Source organism: Crinia signifera, chromosome 4 (genome assembly GCF_055691185.1).
Source record: "Crinia signifera chromosome 4, ASM5569118v1, whole genome shotgun sequence".
NCBI lineage: Eukaryota > Metazoa > Chordata > Amphibia > Anura > Myobatrachidae > Crinia > Crinia signifera.
Window position 1 is genome coordinate 263377837 of NC_139220.1, and position 19917 is coordinate 263397753.

A 19917-nucleotide genomic window follows, 5' to 3' on the forward strand; every position below is an offset into this window, starting at 1 on the left:
TCCCTTCCTCATCTCTTCCGTGAGATATCAGATTTTGGGATGTTATCGGGTTATAAAATCAACCCATTAAAAACCGAGGCCCTAGACCTTTATGTTCCGCAGCACATTAAAGATGCACTGGCGTCGACCTATGGCTTCCACTGGAATAGAAGCCAGCTCACCTATTTGGGTGTCGCTATTACTAAAAATTACAGACAACTTTATCAAGCTAACTATCCTAGACTAATAGCTCGTTTACAAAAAGACCTAGCTGATTGGGGAGCATATCATATATCCTGGATTGGTAGAATAAATGCAGTCAAAATGAACGTATTACCACGTCTACTCTATTATTTTCAAACCCTGCAAATCCATGTTCCCCCTTGTATCTTTAAATTTCTTCAAAAAAAAATAATGGACTTTATTTGGTCCAACAAAAAGCCAAGAGTGAGTCGTTTGATAATCCAAAGACGTTCTTCTGGTGGAGGTCTCGGGGTCCCAAACTTATATTCATATTACTTAGCAGCGGGGTTGGCTCAATGCGTCCTTTGGAATAGACCTAATTCTGAGAGGGTTTGGGTAGGGATTGAATCTCAAAATCTCAATCTCCATTCGGTTTCTTCGCTTTTATGGTTACCCAGATCGAACCGTCCTAAGAATATAAGGGCCCACCCGGTAATATCACATTCTTTAGATATCTGGGACACTACCAACAAGCGTTTTAAAATAGCACCCTCCCCTAATCCACTGATTCCTCTATTTGATAATCCAAACTTTCAACCTGGTTGCTCCCCTAAGGCATTTAGTAGCTGGTGGAAAAATGGGATTAGGTTCATTAATGACATCTCTCAAAATTCATCCTTCCCCACATTCGCAGACATCCAATCAGTACACCCTATTCCGCATAAATATTTTTTTCAATATCTCCAACTCAGGCATTTTCATTCCTCAGTCATTACACAACTCACTGCTAGGCCACTCACCTCTTTAGAATACTTAAATTATCGCAAAGCACCAGCAAAAGGCCTAATTTCAACTTTATATCTATCTTTATTACCTCAGTCTTCTGATATTAGAGCTTCATTTATAAATGCTTGGGAATCTGACCTTGGAAAAACGCTGCAAGACGATGAATGGTCTGAAATTTACTCTAATGTTGCCTCTAGTTCGATATGTGTAAAACTTAAAGAAAATGCATATAAACTTCTATATAGATGGTATTATGTCCCAGTTAGGCTTAATAAAATGAATGCAGATATATCCTCCCTATGCTGGAGATGTAAAAGGTCAGATGGAACTTTTCTGCATATATGGTGGGACTGCCCAGTTTTAATCCCTTTTTGGCAGAAGCTGGCAACCTTAGCTAGTTCTATTCTGCATATACAAATTCCATTTGAAGCTGGCTATTTTCTACTCTCAATGAACATCCCAGAAACAACTCGTGCAAAGAACAAATTGTTCACTCATATGGTCCTGGCGGCTAGAACCATTATAGCGGGTCTTTGGAGATCACCAACTGTCCCGTCTCTAGCTGAAGTGACTGCTAAGATCTGGCATATTCATTCGATGGAGTACATCAGTAGCATTTTAAATTGCTCTTCCGCTAAGTTTATTAAGATCTGGGAGCCCTGGACCACATATTTTAATGTACCCCCAGCCTTCCACTAAAAAATTAGCAATGGATCTCCAAATGGATTAGACAAGTCGGATAGGACCCCCTCCTTTCCGGATCCCTCGTTCCACTTCCCCTACCCTGTCTCTTCGCTTTCCTTGTCTTCCTTCCTTCCTTCATTCACCCTCCTTTTCTTCTCTATTATATTTCTTAAATATTTTTACTATATGGTTACTTTAGCTTATAACAGTGTTGTTTTTTATTTCTCTTTATGTGTTTGTATATGTATGTGTATATGTATATATATATGGACATATATGTATGTATGTGTGTGAGTGTGTGTGTATGAATATATATATGTAACTTACTTATTTTTTTTTGGTTCATTTTATTATTTATCACTAATACATTATACCTTTAATATATTATCACCCTTAAAAACAAAAGAGATGCTTCTATAATTTACTGACTGTAAATACTTGGTCCGGGTTCTGGAACCACTGCGTTGGTTCCTTAATTTTACGTTAATTTGTTCATACTTGGACCCTGTTCTACATTATGTCTTTTTGCCTAACTATTGCTTGATGTATCCATGGCATCTCACTAATAAAATTTATTTATAAAAAAAAAAAAAAAAAAAAAGAACCTATGACCTGTCTCACTGGTGGCAGACACTTTACTGATAGAATTGTTAGTTGAAAACCATTACTATTAGGCAGAGCTATGTAGTGTAGTAACGTCATACAGCTAGAATAGCATGCTTCCTATGCAGGAGCAAATATCTGTCAGTAAGGTGTCTGCATCTAGTATAACGGGTCATAGGTTCTAATACAGGGTGTGACACTTGCCAAAATGATGTTAAGAATTAAGACCGTATGATGTGTATTTTCCTGCTAGGAGGGGGAGTTGGCCACAGAAGCAATATCAATTAACTGATTCAAACTAGCAAGGAAGGAGAGGTGCCCCCTTGAGAGTAGGAGCCCGGTGGCAGATGACTCCATTGCCTCCCAGAGTTATGCCTCTGAGCTCCAGAATGACATATATTGACGAATGGAGCCTGTTCAGTCTGGTGTTACGGGGTTCTGTCCAGTCTTTACCCATACCCTTTAGTTCTTACTATGCACAATACTTTCCTAGGAAGACACGATTTTTCAGGTAGCCCCCCTGCACCCACCCAAGAGAAGCCGGATCTCCCACAACCTGCCCACTTTACCAGTGAAGCTGGCAGGATGAGGAGATTATTCTCTGTCATTTATAGGCACCTCCTATAAAGAGTTGCCTGCAGCATGTACCTTAAAAGTAGCACATTATTATTATTATTATTATTATTATTATTATTATTATTATTATTAATGGGTTTGGATCATTAGGTTGACAGTATATAGGTGGATAATCATTAAGTTGAATGCTATTGGTCGACAATGGAAAGGTCGACACATGATAAAGGTTGGTATGCACTAGGTCGACATGGACAAAATTATTGATAGACTGCACATGCCTTCTGCCCATAGTATACCTGGGGGGGGGGGCATTTTTATGGATGGCCGTACGTATGAAAGTTGGGAAAGCTGGTGTTTGGGGCTGGTAAGTGGCCGTTTTCTGGGAGTATCAGGAATAGGGGAAGTCTCTGGCCCCGATCAGCCTGTTTCTATTGCAGCCCCAGAGTAAGGCCCTTATTCTCAAATGGACAAAACCATGCTGCACTGCAGGGGGCGGGGCAGATGTAACATGTGCAGAGAGAAATAGATTATTTTGTTTCTGTGCAGGGAAAATACTGACTGCTTTATTTTTACACTGCAATATAGATCTCACTTTGAAGTAAAACCCCACCCAAATCTAACTCTCTCTGCACATGTTACATCTGCCCCACCTGCAGTGCACATAGTTTTGTCCATTTGAAAAGGAATTTGCGTTTGCGAGTGAACCTGAATAAGGGTCATAGTGTCCTGGGCTATGTACAGACTGCATACACTGGATAAAGCATTCGGTGGTGAGCAGCTTGTGACTGGGTTTGCAGCTAATCACAGGCCTGCGATATTTCAGCAAGGCATGCTAAGCAATTTCACCGCTGTATACCTGATCCCTGGGCTCCGAAAATTAGCAGCTGTAAGATCAGGCCCAAATTGGGGCCATAGATTGTAAGCTCACGGGAGCAGGGACCAATATGAATGACTAAATATTCTCTGTGATTCTTTTCGTTTCTGCACTCTGTAGCTGTGGATCCCTTGTGACGCCATATAAATAATAATAATAATAGTATAAATAATATAGTGAAGAGTGCGCTCTGCGTGATTACGCCTGAGTGAGACTATTGGCATGTTACCCCATGGGCACTCACTTCATACATCAAACAAAATGAGTCTCTGGCCCCCCCTGATCTCGCAGCTGGAATCTGTAAGCGGGCTCCCTCTGGGTCTGAGGGACAAAGTAGGCCTTCTGCTTTCCCCAATTTCTGCATACCTCCATCTAACCCACAGTTCTGCAATAAATCTCAGGCTCATTACAAGCTGCCAGGCTATAAAGATTCTTACTGCTGGCAGATAACAGAGCTCTGTTCTGAATCCCCAGCATGCAGTACAGTGCGCTCAGTGATGATACAAACAATTAACTCCGTGTGTGGAGATTCCAGAATGCCGCGCAACATCATGCAGATCCTCTAACATGCTCTCAGCCCCACAACGCAAAGCCACATTTACAGGACGAATGAATACTTCAGTGTTAGCGAGGGCTTCTCCTCGGAGGAAGAGTTAAAAGAACGCTTTTGTGAATAATCCACATTAAGGGACTGCAATCAGCATCTGAGGTCTTAGACCAATATTCATCAAAAGTCTGCTTTTGTCAAACTTTCCCGAAGTTTTCAGACGAAATGAGCGTATTCTGAACAAGACCAGTCATGGTGTTTGTGGATGGAGGGAGATTTATGTCTTCCAGTTTTATAGCTATTTGGAACGGTTTCACCCTCGTGCGCAAAATGGAATAAATATTGGCCACGTGTCAAGTGTAGCACAGCCCTTTCTCAAGACCCAATGTCGCTCCTGATCTTCCCATCATTTATCATGTTTGTTTACAAGCCTTGCTTTAGTTTCCTGCAGGCTGTGTACTGATAATGCCCATGAGATATAAATCCCCGGCTGACTGGGGTTCGCGCTGGAAACGCTGGAGATGCAGACGGAACGGGTTGTATGTTACATAAAGATGTCTGGTTTATAGACAATAATGCCGACTGTACATGTACCGTATTTAGGGGGGGGGGGGGGGAACTAGTTATCAGTGGGGACTGGAGAATTTGTTGCAAAAAAGGGTATAAGCGGCATACGTCGGGTCGGAAGGTCGACAAGAGTTTTTCACGGTTTTTTTTAGCCAAATTATGCCAACAGGCGGTATTTCATGCCCTACCATCCACTAGGGAGGGAGAATACAATAGTGTGCCGAGCGAAGTGAAGCGCCGTGCCCAAAGCATGGCGAGGGGACGCGGTACGCTGATACGGTGTCCATGTCGATTTACGTCAAATTGGAGACAAAAGAAAAACGGAAAAACTGATGTCAACCTTTTGACTGTCGACCTTTCCATTGTCAACCTAATGCTTGTGTCGACCTTCCAACCCTGTCGACCTCAGTCAGGTCAACCTTTTTATGTGTTGACCTAAGCCCTGTCCATTTTTAGTGGTCAACCTAATGTATGTCGACCTTCATAGTGTCGACCCTATGACCATACCCGATTAAACAGTAAACAATATCTTACTGGAAAGCCATCTGAACACTGGTACTGGATGAGAGTAAATGACAGTTCACCATTTGCTTTGAAATGCTGGAAAACTGCCATTCGGATACTACCAGGTTTTTGTTCCAACCGGCCCAATCTGACAATCAATCTGTAGGTGTATGGCCAGCTTTACCTTCAGGATTCTAAAACATCTGGATTCTCACTGTGAAGATTCCAACTGCCGGATCCTAACTGCATCCAGTAGGTCCACATGGAAATGGGCATGGTAGAGCCACCAAGCTACCACTTTAATACCTCCATGCTGCCACTTTAATGCCACCCATCAGTTCAAAAGGTACATTCTAAACTGCTGCTTGGCTTAGCCAAATGTATATCTTACATTAAACCTGTCTATTTTCCATGACCCTGAAGTACATCTAAATACTTTTATTCCATAAAATATCTTGTAAAGGCGCTTTCCTATACGCAGTGGTCAAGGAAGGTGCATAAGACAGCAGATTATAAGAAACATCCATTTAAATGTCTCACTCCCTGATTCCTCTTATCCATGTTATGAGGAGCCTAGTGCACAGGTCAGCACTACTCATCCCAGCACCTCGCACTAGAACATGGGTCTTCAAACTGTGGCCCTCCAGATGTTGTGAAACTACAAATCCCATCATGCCTTGCCACAGTTTTGCTATAAGGGAGTGTTAAAACTGTGGCAATGCATGCTGGGATTTGTAGTTTCAAAACATCTGGAGGGCCACAGTTTGAAGACCCATGCACTAGAAGATATACAGTATTGTACCCCTGCAGAGACCACGATCTTGGTCCTCCAATGAATGTGCGTCTGATATAAAAATAAGAATTGGAAAGACAACAGGCAAATTTCCAGCTGTATGTCGGCATCTCTACCTCCTCATAAACGAATTTTATTGTCTTTTATTGATAGGAAAGATGGTACTTACAACTTCTCCAGTTCGTGGAGGCCATAAAACGAGCTATTCTTCAGTACAGTTATCTTGTTGTTGCTGAGAATCCTGTGAAAAGAAACAAACTCTATTAGTTTTAAAGTATTTTACATACCAAACAACTTTTTGACTGCAGACCCTGCCTATGTCGACTATAAGCTTTTGTCGACCTTTTGGCAGTGTCAACCTAAGGTATGTCAACCGTTTCTGGTGTCGACCTAGTGGCTGATGACCTTGACATTGTCTATCATGTATACCATAACCTAGCATAGGGGTAGCAAGCATAGTTTATGGAGTTGTAGGCCAGTGGTGTCAAACTCTTGGCCCTCTAGCTGTTGTGGAACTACATGTCCCAGCATGCCCTGCCACAGTTTTAGCAATCCATTATATAAAATCTTTGGCAGGGCATGCTGGGATGCATAGTTCCACAACAGCTGGCGGTCCAAGAGTTTGACACCACTGGTAATTACGAATGTAGAAGCTCAAAGTTGTTTGACTATTTCTATCTCTGTAAATACTTATTTCGGTACTCTTTACCTAGAACGGCGCCAGCGATTGAAATCGCGGGCGTCGTGGGTAAAAATCGCGGTGATCGCGGGCATCGCGGGTAAATCGGGATGGCCGCGATGACCGCGATCACCGCGATTTTCCCATAGGGAACAATGTTAAAACGGCTGATTGACCGCGATTTTACTGTTAAATGCCTCAATGGACCCGATTTGGGGCCAAATAGGCCAAATTAACCCTTAAATGTCCCCCCAAATGTTTAACGCCACCCCACGATCCACGCGAACCCGAAGCGTGGCGAGCGCAGCGAGCCCGCGAGGGGCGGCGGTACGCGTCCTCCGACCTTTTCATGCCCTACTATCCACTAGGGCGTGGTGTGAGAATATAATAGTGTGGCGAGCGCAGCGAGCCACCGAGCCCGAAGCATGGCGAGCGCAGCGAGCCCCGCGAGGGGACGCGGATACCTTCACAGGTAGACGCGTCCCCTCGCGGGCTTCACAGGTGTCCACCTCGCCACGGACACCTGTGAAGCCCGCGAGGGGACGCGTCTACCTGTGAAGGTATCCGCGTCCCCTCGCGGGGCTCGCTGCGCTCGCCATGCTTCGGGCTCGGTGGCTCGCTGCGCTCGCCACACTATTATATTCTCACACCACGCCCTAGTGGATAGTAGGGCATGAAAAGGTCGGAGGACGCGTACCGCCGCCCCTCGCGGGCTCGCTGCGCTCGCCACGCTTCGGGTTCGCGTGGATCGTGGGGTGGCGTTAAAAATTTGGGGGGACATTTAAGGGTTAATGGGCTCTGTGGCCCATTTAACATTGATTCCTATGGCCAAATCGGGTGGATTGAGGCATTTAACAGTAAAATCGGGTCCATCGCGCCTTTTAACATTGATTCCTATGGGAAATCGGGAGCATCGCGTCGCGGGCATCGCGGGTACATTTATGGACGGCCGCGACGCGACCGACACGATTTCAAAGTTTAACATTGGTTTCAATGGAAAATCGCGGGCATCGCGTCGGTCGCGTCGCGGCCATACATAAATGTACCCGCGATGCCCGCGACGGGCGCCCTTCTAGGTAAAGAGTACCCTTATTTCCTTTCCTGAAGAGCTTGTCCTTAAAGGCCCATACACACTGGGCGACTTTGAGCTGAAAGTCGCTCAAAACAGCAGGTTTGAGCGGCTTTCAGCTCAAAGCCGCCCAGTGTGTATGGCCCGGCGATGAGCAGTGAGCGCTGCTGCGCGCTCCCGCAACATCGCCGGGAAAGCCGTTCATATGCTGGTTATTACAGCAGATGAGCGGCTTTCAGGACGGCTTTGAATAGCTCTCCGCTATGCAACGTCCCCCCCTCCATCGGCGCCGGGCAGGGGGAAAGCCGCTCAGTGTGTATGCGGTGTGAATGCGGTCATCGCTGTCCATACACGCTGGGCATAGTAGCCCAGTGTGTATAGACCATAAGTCTGTAAAATTTTGTCCATCATGAACATCACCATTTTTTTTTATTCCAATAGTTTGCACTTTTTTTTTAAATGTGGGTGTAAAAGAAAATGTACAAGTTGCAAGACACAAATATGAATTGAAATACTCTGCGATCAGTGTATACAGAAATCAGAATAAAGAAAAGTATTTCTTAATTGATATGTTTTAATTATCAATTGTATGTCACAAATCAATCAAAGAAGATATATAAACATATATAACAAAAAGAACTGCGGCAATTGCAGGAAAGTAAACATTATTCAATATATATCTTGCCTGAACAGAGATATTGGAAAACGGTAGGGGAAGAGAAACATTAGCAGAAATCTATTAGCGAGCTGAGGACATCACAATCTATAATGCGGCATTGTAGGAAAATAAGTAGTATTTAAGGCCAGGGAGAGGTATATTGTGATACGATAGTCAGATAGAGTGACTGAGTTGACTAGAGTTGACTGTAAATAGACTGTCATAGAGTTGACTGTGTTGTTCGGAAGACTTGTAATATATCCTATTTTAGCAACAAACCAGATCCTATTTAGAAGTTCCTGATGACTAGGGGCAGAAGGAACTTTCCAACTTCGGGCAATCTGATATTTAGCTAAGCAGGTGATGTGGAGAAGGAGTTTGTTAGTTTCCTTACGCGCAGTGGCGTAAGTTCATCCCAGTTGTCCAGAAACAAGATAAATATTGGTGCCCCCCCCCCCCCCTAAACACACACACACACACATCACCTTATATAAATATATGTATGCATGCATATTTGTATGTATGTTATGTATATTATGTTTAAAATAAAGAGAGTGTGATGTCTATGTTACTGCTAGGAGGAGTTGTCAGCCACAGAAGTGATATTGATGGCTTTCAATGTACTGATTCAAACTATCAGGGGAGGAGAGGTGCCCCCTTGGGAGCAGGAGCCTGGCAACAGATGACTCCATTGCCTCCCAGAGTTACTCCTCTGCCTTGGAGTGTGATCCAAGGGGGCGCATAAGAGGAGTGTAGCAGGTGTTGGGGGTTTAGAGAGAGTGGTGACATTTGGTAAAATGTGCATACCATGTCCCAAAAAGGCTTACATGTCCACCATATATGAAAAAAGTGCCTTGCAAGCCACAATTTCTCCAGCACAGGTCAGAAGAATTAGTATACATACGAATGATGCAGTCGGTCTGGACCGAATTACCATCTGGTGTATATTTTGTAGAAGCTTTCTCTTATAGCTATGCTTATTTATTTATTTCCAGTTACTTAGATAGCGCACACATATTCTGCAGCGCTGTACAGAGAATATTTGAACATTCAGTTCAAACATCAGTGGAGCTTCCAATCTATATTCCCTACCACATGTACACACATTCTAGGGTTCATTTGTTGGGAGCCAATTAACCTACCTGGAGTAGACCCATGCAAACACGGGGAGAATATACAAACTCCACACATGGAGGGAATTGAACCTATGACCTCAGTGCTGTGAGGCTGTAATGCTAACCATTACACATAATTGTTTTGAGCAGATAATAATAGGAGCACCACACACCCGGGGTCACACCATACCTGGTGGTCACCTCATAACCAGCCTCAGTGACAGAGAATCTGATTTCATGCATTAATAACACTCAGTTTAATACGATCTGCTGCTCTCAGGGCCACCAATGTCAGCAAAACCTAATGAGTAATGTATGCTCACTTTACAAACTCACAGAGATGAGAAGGAGACATTCTGTACGTGTTTAATGCTCAGAGTTGACTCAGAACAGTGTAATTGAGTGTTTGGCTCAGGATTTGTAATCGCATTTCAAAGGACTGGACTCGCACTTTCTTTAAGCAGCCAAAATTCTCATTTGTTTTTTATGAGCCATACGGAACATAATGATTTAACCCACAAATCACACATAGAAAACGCTAGCATAGAAATCATTTCTCTTTACTGACATTTCAGCATTTATATCTATACTGGACTTTCGGCTGCAGACCCTCTAATGATCAGAGTTGTGCTGCTCTCCCTTACCCAGTTAAAAGTCAATACTCATGAGAGCTGCTAACCTTTTCTTACTTTTTTGTATTCAATTGTCATCCATCTGCCGGTTCAGAGAATAAGCAGCAACCTGACTGCATTGTGGGTAGTGCTGGCCGCAGAAACAACTGATTAATACATTCAGCAGAGAGGAACATACAACATATTGCTGATCTCCATTACCAGTTCCAAGCAGCCCCCCCCCCCCCCCCCCCCCTTTACCCCTGTACTTTGCTAGAGGAACGTGTCACCCAATTATATTTGGGTGGGCTGCTTCGAATTTAGTGGTTGGTGTTTGGATGAAGTGTTTAAGACGATGGTTTTAGTATTTGTTGAAAGCTATTACTTTCTGTTTTGTTAAAAATTAATGGACCATGTAATTTATCCCAAATAAAGAATGATTACAAGCAAACGAGCGATGTCTTTATTCTAAAGATTCTAGAATCAGCAGACTAACCAAGGACAATGGGACAAATGTATTAAGCCTAACACATGATAAAGCGGAGGGTGATAAAGAGTGATAAAGCACCAGCCAATCAGCTCCTAACTTCCATGTTACAGGCTGGGTTTGAAAATTGACTTCTAGGAGCTAATTGGCTGATACTTAGGGGGTGATTCTGGTTTGGTCGGTAACCTGTGAAGCTTGCAGCTTACCAAGCACCAGAGACGCCACCCACCCGAATGCCCCATCCCCCTGCCGAATCCCTTGTTTATATGTGAGGGGATGTGTAACGGAGACACATCCCCTTGCATGTCTCCGCTGCAGGAGAAATCATTCGATGGTCAGCAACCATCGGATGATTTATCGTGGCTTTGCAAATATAATTCAGTGGGAACTGATCTTCATTTGCGAGTGCCGGACGAAGACAGGGCAGGGCCCTGGCACACATCGTCCCACCCGCATACACATGGGAACGCCCAGCGTTTTCATGGGGGTGACCATTAAATGCTGGGCATTCCCATGGGCGACCCCCGTCCCCGCTGCCCCTAACCCGTCCTGATATATGCCAATGACTCGTTGACTATGCAAGTCGCCAAATCCATTCGCAAAGGAGGCCTGCACATGCAATGCGCAAAGCCAAACATTGCAACGGGACGAATTCACCCCATTCCAATCAGAATGAGGGCCTTTATCACTCTTTATCACCCTCCACATTGTCAGATGTTAATACTTAATACATTTGATCAATATACCAAATTTATACATGTTATCAAAACCTAATTCTAAGGGGTACATTTTCTAATAAAAAAAAAAAGTTAAGAAATATTTACCCACTAATGGATCAAAGTTTGCATCATAGTAGCACAGCCCCCTACTGAGCGATGTCACAATTTGTCATCAAGCTACCGGCTCCGCACTTCACCGGCAATCTGTACATCTGGTCTACTTTAATGGAAGTCTGTAAGAACTTCACGGAATTTTGGTGGACCTTCAGTGAGAGCAGACAGTATAGGAAGTGGTAACCTGTGATCGGCTCAGGATAAAAATATTCAGTTTCGTACCTTTCGTTTCGTTGTGTTCCATTCACCAAATAAAGGCTGTACCCACTTGCATTTGATTTGCATTAATGACATGTATTAACATTACTAGTCACCAGCCCGTAAAAATGACAGAACAACATAACAGCAATGAATCTAGTAGAATAAGTCTAAATGGGTTTGGTACCAAATTTCAACATTCCAAATGTTGCCACCAAAATGACAACATGTAATGAATGTCAACACCCAGAGTGGCAACAATGCAACAATGTAATGTCGGCAATGTGCATGTTAACTGTTTGTTTGTCAGCATAACATTTTTCTACTGTTAAAACCACAACCACAACACAACCCTACCTCTAACCCTATGCCTAACCGCACCCTAATCCTAAATCTGCAATGTAGACATTGGTGGATCATGTGATCGTGGCCTTGCCTCCTGTTGTACAATGTTGCAAATAGCAGTAATGTAGAATAGGGGGACTATTCTAGCGACAGGGTCCTAACTTCACCTCCTACAAGGAACACTACATGAGATGCCTTCCGTGGCTCCAAGCAAAAATGGCCAAGTATGGTTATGCTGGTCTGAGCAGTTTTGTATTATGGGAGTGCTTGAAGGTTTGGACTAAAGGAAAAATCTATACTGTAAAAGGGAGGGACTGTCACAGAGTGGGTGAGGCCTGGGGGAGGGACTGTCACAGAGTGGGCGAGGCCAGGAAAAAGATCTATGTTGGTGCAGTTCTGTTAAGGGCTTTGTATTTTAGATTTCTTAATATTATAAAGTCAGCGGTGCTTGTTAATATTGCTTTTAGTCATGTTTTGAAGGCCACCAGAGATTACCAAGGCCTGCAGTGAATGCAAGCGAATGGAGCAAGCGAGACTCTAAATACATAATAAAACGTGTTAAGTATAGTAAATGTGTCAGTATTATGCCAGAGCGGTGCCAGGCGTCTTGCTTAAACTGAAAACAGAGCTTTAGTGGCACATTATTACCCCCCCCCCCCCCCCCCCCAGTAGAGCTGACAATGACATTTCCGTGCATAAAGAATACAACTGAGTTCCAACCCGCCTCGCCCACCACCAGTGACTGACACTATCGCTCAGCCCTTGTGCATAACAGTCCGTGGTGAGAGAATTAATAATGAAAGTGGAAGAATTCACTCTATAAGTTCAGTACAGATTTTGGTCCAGACATATAATCAATGGACATTTATTACAGGAAGTTGCACTTAAGGTGGGTGGAGTTTTCCAAGTGCCGGCACTTATCCCACTTCCTGACATTGCAGAGAATCACAATGCTGGGTCACGGCGGGTCCCGGAACATTCAGATGGAGCTAAAGATGGAATTCAGGAGGGCAGCAGCCTTGTAAAATAACAGTGGAAAGGAAAAAACAATGTATGGCAAAGAAGAGGTACATGAATCCAAACTGAATGGTGATCCCAACAGACTTCTCATTTTTTAAGTAAGGCAATGTGCAAAATTACATTCTGCAAAGATGCTCTGGAATTAATGAGCCAATTAGGCATGCTCAGGCATGGTAAAATAAATGTACAGAGGCCTGTTTATTATGAAACGCATGAATCATCTGAAAATGTGGGGTATTCACAGAGGAGGGGGCTCATGTGGTCCCACATCTATCACTGGCGAATGTCCCAAGTAGACTATGGCACTGTGCCAGAGACCACTGCGTATGTGATGATCTCCAAGAACATGGCATCCGTGCCAATATCCCAGTGATTTCAGTACTGCACATGCTCAGGTCTCTGGGAAGTTGTTGTGATTTCTGTGGTGCTAATGGAGAGGTATCATGAATGGGTACAGGCTGTGCAGTGTGACTGTGGACCACCTGGGCATCTTGCATCCAGTAATAAATGAATGGCACATCGTTGCTTTTGTCAGATTGAAAAAATATGTATTTATGGTACTTATATGTTAGTTGGGCGCCCACTAAGCTATTTGCTTAGTTTTCCGCTACGCTCGCCACGCTTCAGGCTCGGTGGCTCGCTGCGCTCACCACACTATATACAATCAACTCCACGCCGACATGTGCCCTTATTCTAATTCGGACGGTACGGCCCGCGTGCGGCCGTACCGCCGATGTTTTTATTCTGCACATGCGCAGAGGTCAATCTGCGCATGTGCAGCCCCCTTCGCCGCAGACGTATTTCGTCCGCCGCAAAGGGGGCGTATAGGGGCGTGAGGGGCTTCATACCCTCATTTCCCTATGTGTACGCCCCGCGTTTCATGGGCGTTCCCATGCAAACGCGGGGCGTATGCATGGTAATGAGGGTATGACGCAACTCATGGGGGCGGAAAGCTGACGTCGCCGGATGTCAGCTCTCAGCCCCCATACAAGCTAGCACACGGACGATTGTCCGTGTGGTCTCAGCTTGCGGGAGCTGCTGGGGCGTGCGGACCTGCCTTCGATGGTCGACGACCATCGAATGCAGGGGGCAGCTCCCACCATGGTGGAGGCGTACGCCTCCACCATTTTTATGCGGATCGCCAGCCGTCCGTGTACGGACGGCCGTGGCGATCCGTCTCGTGGGCGGGGATTGGTTTGTGCGGCCAGAGCACCGTGTGCGGCTCTGGCCGCACCAACCAGAATAAGGGCCATGGATAGTGGGGGTATGAGCAGGGCCGGCACCACCACTAGGCAGCTCTAGGCATTTGCATTTTTCTAGGGCGCCGGCCACTGGAGGGCGGCAGTTCGCCCATCACCCCCCGCATGGAGGTGAGCGGAGGTGCTGGCAGGAGCGGGCAGGGGTGTCCATGCTGCGGGGGTACCACTACCTGCGGTACTGTGTCCGTACCGCCGTCTGGCAGGAGCGGGCAGGGGTGTCCGTGGAGCGAGGGTACCTGCTGCGCTGTGTATTTAACTGGCGGCGGGGTCCCTGCAGTGATTAGCAAATAACTAGCGCTATCCGGCGGCCGGGCGGCGGCGCGGGAAGCGCTGCTGGGTTTGAAAACACTTGCCGCTCGCTGATTGGCTGAGATTCAGCCAATCAGCGTGCGGCAAGTGTTTTCAAAATCAGAAGCGCTTCCCGCGCCGCCGCCAGATAGCGCTAGTTATTTGCTAATCACTGCAGGGACCCCACCACCAGCTTAATACACAGCACCGCAGGTACCCCCGCGGCACGGACACCCCTGCCCGCTCCTGCCAGACGGCGCAGCAGGTACCCCTCAGCCCACCCCCGATGGGCACCGGGGCACCCCCACTCGCCTGGGGCACTCCGGTGCCTTGCACCGGCCCTGGGTATGAGCGTACTAACTAGAGTGGGTGCCCAACTAACATATAAGTACCGTATTTATTAATGCTGTTCTAATGATAAAGTTAAAAAAAACTTCAAAAACGTACTTTGGCTTCTGATGCATTTTTTTGTTAACAAATGTTTTTATTTAGACAAAGGAAGGTGTTGATACATCTCATGATACGTTACGAGAGAGAGAGAGAGAGAGAGAGAGAGAGAGATTGTATTTAGAAACAAAGGCACTCACAGGGGACTTTAAATAAAACTTATCGTACTTGTGTGTTATCACGGCGCCCATCGCATCGCATCGCATGCCACTAATTAAGGTATGCGATGGCATGCGATGGACCCGGATTTCAGCCTTTTCCCGGGGCTGTGTATACAATTTTAATATTGCGTTGCATCGCATGCCATTATAATGGCATGCGATGCGATGGACGCGATTTTCCATTGATTTCCATGTTAAATGGGAAGTTATGCACGTCCCCTCGCGGGCCTCACTGCACTCGCCACGCTTCGGGCTCGGTGGCTCTGCGCTCGCCACACTTTATAAAATCAACTCCACGCCGACGTGGATAGTGGGGGTATGAAAAGGTCGTAGGACGCGTACCGCTGCGCTCGCCACGCTTCGGGTTGGCATTGATAGTGGGGTGGCGTTAACAATGGGGGGCATTTCGCATAGTCATGAGCCATGAGGGTGGGTATACAATTAAAAATCGGGTCTGGGGGGGGCATTTAACATGGTCAGAAGCCATACAATTAAAAATCGGGTAAAATCGCGTCGCATCTCATCGCATGCGATGCGACACAATTTTTCATTGTACAATGCCCTGCGATGGAAATAAAATAAGTACCAACTTATCTTATGGAAAGTACATTTTGGCCCAGAACAGGTTCAGGAACCCAGTTCCTGTTGATGTCATATTTAATTAGAGGTTCAGGAACTGAGTTCCTGCTGGTTCCTGCTGAAAAATCGCACTGGATATAACATTTTAGTAAAATTGAATATTATGGTTGAAGTCTATTCAATGAAAGTCCTGTTGTAATTCTTCATATCTTTTAGCTATCTTTCCAGCCGAGATAATTGTTAATGAAGAAAGAGTTCATAAAGGTGATTTCAGAATTCTTTTTCTTTTTACCTTCCCTATCTTAAGATATTGTTCAAATTCGGAACTTGATAAATTACAAAACATCAGTAAGAACAATGGTGTGCTTGGGGGCCATAATAAGTAAGGCAGGCAGTATCATGTATAAACTCACCGATAAATACCGCAGATTATAAAATGCGTAAACTGTACTTCTCGTGAAAATCACAATGACAAATAGTCCACAATAGTGTCCAGATGTTCTTTAGTACAATAAGCAAAACACATTCTTTCCTGCAGTTCCCCCTACACTACACTACCTAGAACTGTCAACTACACTTGTCAGACCTTTGCGTAAATTCACTGCACTTCAATGGGCAGATCATCTGTGCTCTCTATGTACTATCTGCAGTCTAACCAACCATCTCCCTGCAAACAGCAAGAGGAGGCAGAAGCCAGCAACAGGTTCAAGGGCCCAGGCATTCATGCACAAGTTCATTAAAGCTTTTTAATGAGCAATTAGTGCTTGCTGGATGGGGACACAAGCTAATGGGGTCAAGACGCCCATCTACTTCTCTGTCTTTATGTGTCGGTCCTCTGACTGCTCCAGGCCTGGGCACATTCCTTCTTTTAACCCCTGGTATACTAGATATACAGTAGAATGCAGATTACTAATCAAACTGAGGCCTAACACAGCTTTAAAGTCCCAGAAACGGCATGTTATTTTCTTTGAATAAAGTGAATGGAAATACGGTACTTGTGAGTTATCCGGGCGTCCGATTTTGTACTTACGATTTGCATGCGATTTGCATGCGATATCGCATACGATATCGCATACGATATCGGATCCGATTTGCGATTTACATGCGATTTACATGCGATTTAGCATGCGATTTGCATCAGATTTGCTATTCATTTCATTACCCCACTATCCCCAAAGTGTGTCTATCAACGTGAACCCGAAGCGTGGCGAGCGCAGCGAGCCCGCGAGGGGCGGCGGTACGCGTCCTCCGACCTTTTCATGCCCTACTATCCACTAGGGCGTGGAGTGAGAATAGAATAGTGTGGCGAGCGCAGCGAGCCACCGAGCCCGAAGCGTGGCGAGCGCAGCGAGCCCCGCGAGGGGACGCGGACACCTGTGAAGCCCGCAAGGGCACGCGGATACCTGTGAAGGTGTCCGCGTCCCCTCGCGGGGCTCGCTGCGCTCGCCACGCTTCGGGCTCGGTGGCTCGCTGCGCTCGCCACACTATTCTATTCTCACTCCACGCCCTAGTGGATAGTAGGGCATGAAAAGGTCGGAGGACGCGTACCGCCGCCCCTCGCGGGCTCGCTGCGCTCGCCACGCTTCGGGTTCACGTTGATAGACACACTTTGGGGATAGTGGGGTAATGAAATGAATAGCAAATCGGTACTTGTGAGGCTCCCGATTTTGTACTTACGATTTGCATGCGATTTGCATGCGATATCGCATACGATATCGCATACGATATCGGATCCAAAATCGGACGCCCAGATAACTCACAAGTACCGGAAATACTTTTAGTAGTGTATGCAGAAAACAAAGGCGTGTTGGGATAATATTAGCGGAACAGTGTGCGGCAACTATGTCTGAGTGCTCTTGACCTGACATCTTCACAGGAAGCTCCCTGAATATCTGACTGTCAGGGAGACCTGTTAACTCTTTGCAGGAAACACTTTTGTCCCAGGACAATGAACCCTGAAAGGGGATGGGGGTGAGTTTTACCCAGAGCTCCGTTTCCTCTGGCAGGGGTTAATGAAGCAATCTGAACTCCAAGCATCCAAAACATCTGGTTTTCTAAAAGGAATGGACCAATTTTCGAGCAGTTTGGCCAAGAGGATAAGAAATACTCTGTTTCATTAGGAGCACAGTCCTGGTTCTGATTTTTGTTGTGTGCAAAGTTTGGGCATCAGACACGATGAGTTTTAGGGGAGCAAGATAAGAGAGGTGCGATCTTCTCCGTGGCTGGAGAACACATCTACATGACGACACATGGGTGTCGGAAGATGCAGTATACCCGAATACTATATCTTCTGATACATTTTATCTTCCCTTTAAACACAGGAATTAATAGAGGAAAAGCATAAACATATTTGTACATTACAATGTAAACCGTATGTTAAATATATCACTTCCAGAAACTTTTTAACTTCTTAATCTAGTTGACCGCTACAGTATATTGGCTTGTTACTAAATGACCACTGATTTCTGCGTACGTGCCCCTGGTATGGAAATTAAAATAAAAGTGACTTTTATTTATTTTTATTGCATAACAGGAAATAATGGGGGTTATTTTAGTTCACTCTTTCTGTCAAAATCCTTCTTAAATGGACAAAACCATGTGCAGTGCAGGGGGGGGGGGGCAGATGTAAAATGTGCAGAGAGAATTAGATTCGGGTGAGTTATTTTGTTTCTGTGCAGGGTAAATACTGACTGCTTTATTTTTACACTGCAATATAGATCTCACTTTGAAGTAAAACCCCACCCAAATCTAATTCTCTCTGCACAAGTAACACCTGCCCCACCTGCAGTGCACATGGTTTTGTACATCTAAGAAGGATTTTGTCAGAAAGAGTGAACTAGAATAACCCCCAATATGCTGACGTTCCAAATCATTTAATAAAACTTTTTACCCACAGCTGAAGTTGATTTACTGTAACTTACATTTTAGAACACCCCCAGTTGTCCAGTTTTTATTGAACTATACGGGTTGGAAATGATATGTTGACCACCATGATGTTGATGACTTGCATCATGTACACAATGATGAAATGTAGACATATCATCACCAGGCAGTGATTTACCTCTCCTGGCGGCTGCAATGGCTTCTTCCAGGTCAGACCTCCGACTCTCCAGCGTTTGGTAAGTATTTATCAGCTAGCCTGAACTCTCCCTTTATTATTAACCCTAAAGATTACAATGCTATACAATACGATGGTATACGATTTTAAATTGTATAAGCACCCTAATGGGTGCTTTCAATGTTAAATGGCCCCCCTATAAGATTATTAATTGTATAGGCATCGTAATGGTTGCTTACAATGTTAAAAGCACCCCCACGACACTCCCACTATCAACGCCAACCCGAAGCGTGGTGAGCGCAGCGAGCCCGCGAGGGGCGGCGGTACGCATCCTCCGACCTTTTCATACCCCCACTATCCACGTTGGCGTGGAGTTGATTTTATATAGTGTGGCGAGCCCGAAGCGTGGCAAGCGCAGGGAGCCCCGCAAGGGGACGTGGAATACATGTGAAGTAATACGCGGCCGCTCGCCATGCTTCGGGCTCGCCACACTATATAAAATCAACTCCACACCGACGTGGATAGTGGGGGTATGAAAAGGACGGAGGACGCGTACCTCCGCCCCTCGTGGGCTCGCTGTGCTCGCCACGCTTTGGGTTGGCATTGATAGTAGGGGTGGCGTGGGGGTGTATTTCACATTATAATCACCCATTAGGGTGCTTATACAAATTTTAATCGCATCGCATGCCATATGCCCGCATGCGATGCGATGCAATGAGATGCCATACAATGTAATATCGTGGGCGCCGTGCTAGGAAACAAGTTCCATATATATATATATATATATATATATATATATGTGGCATGCAATCCTGCTGCCTGGGAAGGTCCTGGGGGGCTCATGGGGGTCAGATGGCCCATACACTGCTGTAATACATCGCAGTAATGTACAGTATTGGCACCTTAACCCCTGCACCTTAACAATACCCCCTGCAGCCTATCCCTCCTGCCTTCAGCATAACCATAATGTTGACATTATACCTGTTGACATTCTGATAATGTCAAACAAAATCA

The 19917-nt window shown here is 45.3% G+C and overlaps 1 protein-coding gene across 1 annotated transcript in view; it reads right to left on the reverse strand.

The window, feature by feature from the left end:
• The window catches only part of ADGRA2 (adhesion G protein-coupled receptor A2), a 150407-nt gene that overhangs the window by 68195 nt on the left and 62295 nt on the right, over window positions 1-19917 (reverse strand). Inside the window, exon 2 of the mRNA XM_083184476.1 lies at window positions 6266-6337. Within this exon, the coding sequence (XP_083040602.1) occupies window positions 6266-6337 (72 nt within the window). The remainder of the gene's footprint in view (window positions 1-6265; window positions 6338-19917) is intronic.